Source organism: Mizuhopecten yessoensis, unplaced genomic scaffold (genome assembly GCF_002113885.1).
Source record: "Mizuhopecten yessoensis strain PY_sf001 unplaced genomic scaffold, ASM211388v2 scaffold965, whole genome shotgun sequence".
Classification (NCBI taxonomy): Eukaryota; Metazoa; Mollusca; class Bivalvia; order Pectinida; family Pectinidae; genus Mizuhopecten; species Mizuhopecten yessoensis.
The window spans coordinates 106,720-117,357 of NW_018403810.1; the positions used below are offsets into that span (position 1 = coordinate 106,720).

The 10,638-nt window shown below is 37.3% G+C and overlaps 1 protein-coding gene across 3 annotated transcripts in view; it reads left to right on the forward strand.

Moving 5' to 3' along the window:
- Positions 1 to 9,904, forward strand: part of LOC110455834 (dentin sialophosphoprotein-like) — a 39,191-nt gene extending 29,287 nt beyond the window's left edge. For all 3 annotated transcript variants that reach the window (XM_021506255.1, XM_021506239.1, XM_021506248.1), the window contains exons 3-4: positions 7,998 to 8,166; positions 8,855 to 9,904. In XM_021506255.1, the coding sequence (XP_021361930.1) occupies positions 7,998 to 8,166; positions 8,855 to 8,988 (303 nt within the window). In that variant the 3' untranslated portion in view covers positions 8,989 to 9,904. The remainder of the gene's footprint in view (positions 1 to 7,997; positions 8,167 to 8,854) is intronic.
- Positions 9,905 to 10,638: the final 734 nt, after the last annotated feature.

The window sequence follows — 10,638 nt, forward strand, 5'->3', positions numbered from 1 at the left end:
CCCTCCGATGGCAGTGTGTTACCCTCCCGTGGTAGTGTGTTGCCCTCCCGTTGTAGTGTGTTACCCTCCCGTGGTAGCGTGTTACCCTCCCGTGGTAGTGTGTTACTCTCCCGTATCCAGGGTCCGTATACATGTTACCGTTCTCATGCTCAAGCATGAATTTTGTGCTCAACCTTATATTTTGTTCCACTTTTAAATTATTTTAAAAAATCTGATTTTTTCGAGGATGTGGAAAAATGTTAAGAGGCTTCAAGACAAATACTGTTTTCAATGTGTACAATTGACTTCTTGGTCGTTTGACATGACTAGAGTGGGTTACAAGAAGACTGATTGGAGCACAGAAACCATACTTGAGCATAAGAACGGTTCCATGAATACGGGCCCAGGTCCTGACGTTTCAGTCAAATGCTATTTTTAAGGATCCCCATGCCACTGACAGAAACTGTAACTATCCATTTCCAGAAAAAAGCAATATCTTGTGGAAAATAAAAAAAACATCAACAACAGTGTTCTGTATATAAAAGGTGTATGAATACAACGGTGTTGGACCAGGATTCGAACCCTGAATCTCAGATAATTTTACTGTCGCTTTAACCAGCTAAGTTGAAACCTATCCAATTGAACTGTCTTGGTCAAGTAATTAATAAAACACTACAGTTAAAGTCAAAATTAAATAAAGGGGAGGTTACTCTACAGTAAAACCTCGATATAATGCCCCTCACTCCATTTGCCACTCCATTTGCCACCTCATTTACCGCAAACATATTTCAGCGTCACAATTTCTCTTTTTCTTAAAAATCCCTTCTGATATGTCCCTCAGTTTATCGCCAGTCCCCTTTATAGCGCACTAATTTCCCTCGACAAATGGTGGCATCATAACGAGGTTTTACTGTATATAGTACGGGAAAATACAGTAAAAGTATGTAGGGTTTTGCCTGCGATAGGGCGGAGATACTTAAATGGCCATTTGATGGCCCAACCCATGAAAGATCGTGTATATAAATAAAATGCTGTAAACTAACGTTATTTTATTTGTCGCGTACCTAAGTGGCCATTTAAATGGCTCAATCCATGCAAGATCGGGTATATAAAAAAAATGCTATTAACTAACGTTATATCATTTATCGCGTACCTTAGTGGCCATTTAAACGACCCAACCCATGAAAGATCGTGTATATAAATAAAATGCTATAATGATGGTATCTCATTTATTGCGTACCTAAGTGGTCATGTAAATGGCCCAATCAATGAAAGATCGTGTATATAAATAAAATGCTATAAACGAACGTTTTCTCATTTATCACGTGAAAACATCGTTTAAGGCGATAATAAATAACCGAACGCGTTAAACGTTAAATACGAAACCCTTGATAAAACTAATGGTATAGTTATACAGTTATACGACTAAACAGAGGTATTGACCCAAACACATTATACAAGTTGTATAGTGATATTGCTGTTGAAGGTAATCCAAACTACTTTCAATATAATAAAATATTTATATCAGATGTCAAGTTACGCCCAGCACCGATGGTAACAGGTGTTGGAATGTATTTCCGTATTATTAGTTCGCTTCCGTTTTTAATACTACACTATACCGGTTTTCTCGCTGCACGCGTGGCCGAGGACCAGATGGCGGCCTGCTCTATTTGGCCACCTATACCACACAATTCTAAATGAAATACTTACACATGGAAGGAATTTATCACTTCACCCACTATCTTCTTTTCGAGTAATTTTTGCTGATTATAAAATCTATCGTTCAAATTATCTCCCTTATCTGATTGTGCTGGCCTGATTATTTCGTATGGTGGCCGGTGTGTTCCCGGTCGTTTCTTCCTACCTCCTTCGCCGTACACTTAACTAACGCTGTCTCCTGATGGTGTAGTATCCTTTGTGTCATCTATTCGGCAAATCTTCACGCGCGGGCACGTAGGCATGATCGTGTCTAGTGTCCGAGTCTGAGGGCTTTACATTTATGTCTATTGACGTAAAAATTGTATCCGATCTAAAACTTTGTGTAATGCCGTTACATCTTTGATATGTTAAATTTTGTCCGTGAAAGACGTTATGTTTTTGTCTGAAAACGTTACAATACTGCACGAAAGCAAGTCAATTTTGTCTTGTTCAATTTTGTCTTGTTCAATTTTGTCCGATGACGTTACATTGTTTTCCAAACACGTCTCATTTTTATTTGAAGACATAAAGTGTTTATAGCCAGACGTTCTTTTTTGTCTTGAGACATGCATTTTTGTCTGACGACGTTCTATTTTGTCTATATTTTGATCGAAAACGTTCAGTTTTGCCTGAAAACAATTAAATGTTGACGTTCCTTATTATTTGTTTGGAGACATGACGTTTTTGTCTCAAGACGTTCCCTCATTGTCTATATTTTGAAGTCGTTTCAGGTTTTTTCTGAAGACGGTTCCTTTTGTTTTCAGGAAAAAACATTTTTGTCTCAAGTCGTGTTGTTTTGTCCGAAAAATATACATTTTTGTCTGGAGACGTTACATATTTGTCTGAAGACGTTACATTTTTGTCTGAAGAATAAGACGTCTCATTTTTCCTGTATATGTCCCACTAGGGCTCCCATACCATCTATACCAATAGTAACACACGTTGATACACCACCAGTTTATGTCGCATTACGGCTGCCATACTTATGAAAAGCGCTCTGCACATTGTATTGCTGTGTTATGAATGACATAAAGTATCCTGATACATGTCATCGTTATCTTCTATAAACATTGCCATATCCTTTGAAGACAACTACGTGAACCAGAGCCAATGAGAATCTGTTGACACGCGCTACTCGGTAAATCCCTCGCGGAATGTCGTGTCGGCGATGTTGCCAAATTCCACTTCCCTGGCACTGAGGTAGTTTAGCTGGCATATTACTGATTGTGAACCACTGTCGAGGAATGACATTGTTTGCTGTTTTAAACAAACATTTAAGCAATGAATGTTTTAGCATATGTTGTTATTGTCCTATAACACACATTGCTATTGATGACAAACTTAATAAAGCCCGATAGGGCTTTTTGTAAGTTTGTCAGCAATAAAAATGTGTGTTATAGGACCGCACCATAACAATATTTGCTAAAATATCCATGTTTTCTTTTACATTTGTCAACACCTCGTAGCGTAGTTACGCTTTGTTAATAATTCAGTCTTGACAATAGTGAAATTGATGACGGTACAATAACAAATGTCACAGTCTCATAACAACATTTGCATTCTCAGCGCATTGCAATGGAAGGATGCACGGCAAATGAAACAAAAAATGGATTATATAGACACAAGCTTAATACAATATACATCTGTCGCCTACAATTGTGTAATGAAAAGTCATATACCAAGTTCGGGATTTCCCCTCGTTTGCAAATATGATGTAAAATTCTATGATGGCTATTCTGAACAGAATAATAATCAGAAAAAAATGCTTGACATTGATTCTTTTTTGTCAATAATAGTTTCTTTTGAATTGTTGTCAATTTAGATGATGATAAACCTTTCGTATTCCCTTCATGAATAGGTACATTTCTCATTTCTAACTTTCAACGTTAGAAATAGGATATCTGCCTTACATAGTTCTAGGATCACAGGTGTTGACGCCTTTATTCAACACAAACACATACTGTTTCCAAGGCCAACACAAAATTCTACCTAATTATCTTGTACGTTTTGCATTCTACCTATTCATTTTTTGCTTGTCCCGAATCTTCAGACAGAGGTATATCGTGATCCGGTAGTTTTGTGTATTACAGCCCTACTCTATACGCAACAGACAAAAACATAGATAATTGTGACACTTTCAGTTATTACACAAGCCAGGGAGACGGGAAGCACGTGTACAGCCATTTCCTGGCACGCTAACAAGCGCGCACATTTGTGTACCATACATAACGGATACATATAACGAAGCTGATAGGTATCTAGCTGGTCATTATCTGGAGTTATCTCCCCATCGATAACAGATGACGTCGCTCTCCATTTGGATTACATCCAGATAAGAACATTACTTGGCAACAGTGAGGGTTAACCTAGTGTTTGTGAATGTCATGTTTCCAAAAATTAGTGGGTTTTTTTAAATTTAAGGATGACTCCAGAGGAAATATCCTAAAAGTCCGAAGAAAATGTTGATAATGATAAAAATGAAAAAGGTGGGTGGCCGTTTAGCTTGTCACAACGACGTCCTTATATACTTTCGATTTACCATTGCATCTATTGCCAGTTCTTGTCAAATATTTGCTATGATGAATCGAGATATCAGCTTATATGAGATGCAATCGATAAAACAGTTTCGAAAAGATGACAAGTGTAACTAGCCGACTTTCGGTTGTAATTTTGAACTTTGTGGCGTGAAAACAAGAATCCGTAACAACCAGTTCGTACCAACAATAGCCCGCTCAGACGTCATTAAAGGTCCGCACTAAATACGGTCACGTGATCTCTCTGTTTTTAGGGAACATATGACAGGGGGACGAGTGACATAAGACAACAAACTAATGGCTTGTAGCAATATATATATGACACCCAGGTATTGTTACAACCATTTGGCAGTACTCAAACATCTCACACACTTAATGGAGCTAATGTGATAACAGTCGATATATTGCCCGCACATCCACTCGGTAAACAACAACATTACCTCTGCCCTTCACCCACGCTTTACTGTCTGTTTGACTTGTGTGGTTTTTTCTGTGTTAATCAATGGATATTTACGATAATGTCACAAGCCATACCTCATTCAATTGAATCTAAACGGATCTTTGAAGTGAAAATCAAGAAAAGTCAAAACAAATAAGCTAAAATCGTATTTGAAAAAGAAACTTCCTACCACTAGGAATATCAAAGATAGCGTATGCAGTCGTCAGAATTAGCGGACAAGGGGAAAAGACGATACAGTATATGTTTATTTGATGTAAATAAAGCAAAAATAGAGTTATGGGGAGTTCCTGAAGCGACCAATTACAATCATTTAATGAGACTGTGGTTTGTAAAATGTTGTCAAATATTTAAGGAATCAACACAAAAATTCCACGAAAAATGTGTAAATGACAGCACGTGTAAAGTTGGCACAAGGGGTTATGGAAATGCTTATTTCACATTTCATTATTTACTAAGTTACTGCTGGCTTCCTGTTGTGTGCCAGGTTGGTTTGGCATGGTGTATACACGTGTCTGTAATGAAACAGACATCTGTTATCTATATCACACCCTTGTCATCAACAGTGACACTCACTCTCTCCGTAACACGCACGTGTTCTTCCTGTCATGTTCAGATTATGCCATCTTAAAATGGCCATTGAGTTGCCAAATCATCTTAGTAAACTGTCGTCGTATGTGACTTTTCCTATAGAGCGGCTTTATCTCCAGTTGAAACCGTCGTAATATCACTCATACAGGTCGGGGAATGAGAACAGAATGTATCGGTTATTGTAAGAACCGACTAATTGGGAAACCCCTGGGGATTTACTTTTTTGTCCTTTTCTTGGGGACACAAAGGTGACCCAAGTAAATCTGCTGAGTCATTTGCAGTATTTGGGAACTATACGTCCATTTTCTCTATGTTACCTAACATTTTTTTAACGCCTAGCGCCTTCCTTTGGAATATATCACTTCTGGTCTTATAGTGTTGAACGCTCGCTCAAGTAAAAGGTAGGAAATGGGTTCTGTTTCCAGGCGGGACATACCAAAATCCTTAAAACTGTAGTTGCTGTTCCCTGTTGAACGTTCAGCATTTAGGATAATGACATTAACTGGTTCACCTGTTGTTATTATATGTGATTGGGTAGAATACTTTACTGGCTCCTTCAGCACGGTATTTCAGTGGGGTGCATGTAGTACTCTAAAGTCGGCATCAGATCCGCGCTATCACAAGGAGGCAAGTACACCAACATACCCTGTCTCTGGCTCGCAAACACACATGCAGGCACGTCCTTAAATGACCTTAGCTGTTAATAGGGCGAGTAACCCTTAAAAACAATCCAAACCAAAATATGTCAATCGATTTGGATGATATAAAAAAATTCTTGTATACCTTGTATTGATTTTCACAATGTCAACACCTCGTAGCGAATATGGAATTATTCATGATTTGACAAATGCATGCTACGTCATGTTTTATTTAGTACTGCTGTTGAACTATTCGTGGTAAGTTTCGTATTGGTACACTGGTATAAAAGAGACTGCAATCGATGAATTTAATTGTTTCGTTTGTTTTTATCGCGTTTGCTTTTTCTGTATTATGACTCGCTGTTTTAATGGGTATTTAGAAACCCCGTACAACAGGTGACTAAATAAGCGAAGCTCTAATGTAATAGCGTACAGTCATATCAGATACATCAATACTTAGTTAGTAATCAGAAGGAAAAAAACTCCCATGAAAAAGCGATATGGATATGAAATATTTATTTCATATCAAATGAAAATAGTGGTGTCAGTTGTACGGTCGCTGTCATGACAACCGTGTCTGTTGTTAAGTGCAGTTTCCCTGATACTGTACACCTCGATGCTGTCTACTTAACCAGCATGTGATACTTAATAAGAAACATTCTTCAAGGATGACTCCAGATATGGAAACTGACTTTAGTAAGAAATTATCATTCATCTTGATGCTTTGAGTGTAATTATATTCGTATTCCCATTGTCTAGCTGAATGTTTTTTGTCTCGCCCTGTCGTTTAATGAAAATCACACTCTGATTTAGATTGTAATGAATTTTTTTTTCACTAACAAAACTTCTACAAAATGTGTCCAAACGCTATAACCCCTGTGTGTTACATTGGTATACACCATAGGCATAATGGTAGAACTTTTCATCATATTGGGTTTTTTTTGTTTTCTCTCCATTTGTAATAAAACGAGTTACACGTATTAAATTTTCAATACTTAATCAATACCACCACAATTCTAGTCCACAATACACATTTATCTTCCTAAAATTGTTTTAATCAACAAAAGAGAGACAAATTTTACAAATAATTATGCAAAATGTGACATAGGTGATTGGAATATCTGTCCCTCCATAAGTAGGTCAATACATGTACACATTTGTAACACACATCCCCAGAATGCAGACACTCTCCTCACCGACATATCTAAAATACTACCATGCGTAGGATTGTCATCGAGTTGGAATCCGGTGGAGCCTCCTTCGGATTACCTCGCCATATTGATATTCGGCTCAGATGTTCCGAATGTCTTATAGACTATTACAGGGTCTAGTGGATTGGTGTGCACGCCATCTGTAGCACCAATTACTCATCGGCCATCGCACGTGCAGAACCCTGCCAGGGAATACAGACCTAGTGTTACTAATAAACTACTTAGCCATTAATTAGTATCTCATGTTATACCTCTGTAACATGCCAATGTTCCTTTATATCCAACAAAACACAGTACTGAGGTATGGTTCATGCCGATCGTATCCACCTGGTTTGTGATTTTAATTATTTATTATTAAACATAGAGGCTTAATTCTGTGTTTCATAACGAAAGACGCAGCTATCCAATAAGACGATATTGGTATTTGAGTATTTTGGGTTTTAATTGTTGTCTGCTGAGACGATCTTCCTATTAACACTTTCGTTGGTCATAATACTTGTTTCAACGTTAAACATGTTTCAGATATAGAGTTCTCACAGATACTGTTTCATCCGAAATATCAAAATACATAATTTTACGTTGTAAGTACATATCACTGGATTGCAGTTATGAGGGTTTGGATAGGGGAGGAGGAAGAGGAGAGGAAGAGGGAGGATGGGGGGGCAATCTGTACAACATCAGGACAATAAGGGTTTACACTACATATATATATGTGTGTGTGTGTGTGTATGTGTTTGTTTAAAAAAAAAAAAAAATTGGGGGGGGGGGGCGGCAAGATGTCGTGCAAAGATAATTTTTCAATATCACGGTTACAGAGGGGTACAAGAGTTATATAATTTGTGTAAGTAACAGAGAGAAAGAGATTCTGGATTCTGTTCTGTTGTTTCAGGGGTCTTTACGAGCCCAGGACAAGGCCCTTCTGTCCTCGTTAAGTCGGTGTCAGGACACGATAGAGGACATAAAGAAACAGAGGACGGTCCTCAACGAAAATGACGAGGACGACTTAGAGGAGGACGAAGAGGAGGACGAGGATCACTGGGAGGACTGGGAGATAGCAGGTGCGCATGCGTGGAAGAATTACTGAATATTAGTTTGCACACCGTTAAAACGACCAAACAGGATGTTTCCGTGCGAAAATTCAATCGATATATATCATTTCACACAAATAATTTAGTAAATGCATTGGCGTGCTAGGTCTTAATCTAGCTTACTGCTGTTGTGTTCAATTTACACGATTTGAATTGAAAATTCAAACGAACTTTCATGTCAAAACGAATAAAGTAACAGTAACATACCTTTATAGTGAATCGACACACCCGGTTAAGCCAGAATAGAGTTATTTATCATTATTCTAGTCATGATCTTAACAATGTTCTTTCAATGTTGTTATTTATAGAAAATCGTAAACTTCCTTCATGCATGGAAATAAACCATAATGCTTTAATTTTTCTAAATAATATGAAAAATACGACCAAATATTAGCCGGAACACAGTCTGTCATGTTAAATGAGCAGTGTTTTGTTTCAAATCGTAGGAAATTATTGGGTAGTCAGTAAAATCAAATGTCTCGTAAATGCACTAACTTAAACGCATCGAAAAAGGGTTTTAGTTCCAAAAAGCAACAGTACTACACTTGAACTGAATTGCCTCCCTTGATCATATTTCTTCCTTTGATTTCACGTTATTCATAAAAACTTTTATACATATATCTTGTTTTATTTATTTGATTTTTATCATTTTTTGTAGAGTTTGATAGACAATGTCGAGAAAAAGATGCGTTAAACAAGCTGAAGCCATCCACCGGAACCGGAAGTAGTAATATGACGCGATTAAGCGGAAGTGGATTTCCCATCAGACAGGATGTACAAGCTGTTGTATAGCAAAAAGCCGCTCTTGTGTTCCGCTGTGCCATGCAATGCTAGTTAAAACTATTTATACAAACCTGCTTATTTGATTACGGAAATTACCCATACGTGTCATACGCATGCGTACACGGAGTTCTGTTCCATGATTGATAAGAAAGTGAGGATTATTCGAGATGGTTTTACCATGGAGAGTGTGTGTATAAACATAAAGAATTGAAGGAATACCGCAAAATGCATGAGATTATCAAGCTTACCTCATCATGTGGTCCTTTATACATTTGTGTGATTGCGGACCGATAATTCTGCAAAGTTCGTCCCTATTGAGAAAAGTCAATGGAATGTTTCTTTAGAGCAGCCATAGAATTACATAAATATTAGTCTAGCATTTGTTTTAAATGAATGTGCTTTTTATGTACATTAAAATGGATAATGCGAAACAGAAAAAAACGATAATTTAATTGACAGAAGGATGTTTCCAAAAGCGTAATTTATAAAATTATGTGATCAGGGAATTTTCGATTTTAATTAATGTTATTTTTATTTATTTAATTGAATGTTAATCGATATATTTTCATTCTGATCTCAAAAAGTACTTTATCAATCGGTACCGGAAGTTGATTACAACGTCAAATTCCTGCCCGGTTGGCGGTCCTGGCAATCCGGAAATATTCCTGCATGACAACCTTGCCTGATGATTATAATGAACGTGATGTCAGAGACAAATCATCACATTGTATGCAAACAACCCCGCCATCAGACGTGACGTCATTGTGCCAAACCAGCAGTACTGACCCAGTACTGGTGTAACATACCCAACTCATTCCTTGATTATAGTTAATGTTTGTATGACCTGCCGCTAAATTAACTCCTGACTTTTAACACGAAAAAAAGTCACATTAAAATAAAATAAATACTCAGCTATGTCGTGTGATGACCTTGTTGTGTTTTATGTGACAAACATTCTAGGTGGTGCGGACTAGGCCAATCTTTTTGTTTGAGTTACCCCCCTTGCCACGTGTATAGTGTTGCTCAGAAGAAAAACAAATACTGATGCCGAACTGGAGTATGGAGAAAAATGTTCAATTAACCATAGGTTTATCGACGATGTTCATTTTAGAAATATTTTAGTTAATCAATGAGTGTTAAAATCACATTTGAAGAGATTACTTCAGGGAAGAAACTCGTATATTTGGAAGACATGTCAATATTTCATTTTTTTCTGAAATGCATTTAAACAAAACTTGTATCTTGTTTATCCCACCTGGCCACTGTGAAGCAATCTAGTCGTCGATTTATCGACATGATGCAGTTCGTCGGCGGATGTCGTAATGTGTTCGTAAAATCATAGCAATAATACCGTATTTAACAGCATTTTAATAAAATCGGGATACAGGTTACTTCGTTTGATAGTAAACCCAACTTCTACACTTGAAACAATTAGGCGTCTTAAAAAGTAAAACACTTAATTCTCTCATGTTCATATTTTTCGTCCGAGCTCCAAAACAATGATATTAATGAATTATCACGCTGTGTTTTCAGGGTCTGTCGCGGTCGTTCTAAACCTCTTGATTATTCTCATATTCACAATCAATGGAAATGAATCCATCGTGCTATCGATAGGTGGAATAACGTAGTATATAGCTGATCATTGTAACTCTCTCACGG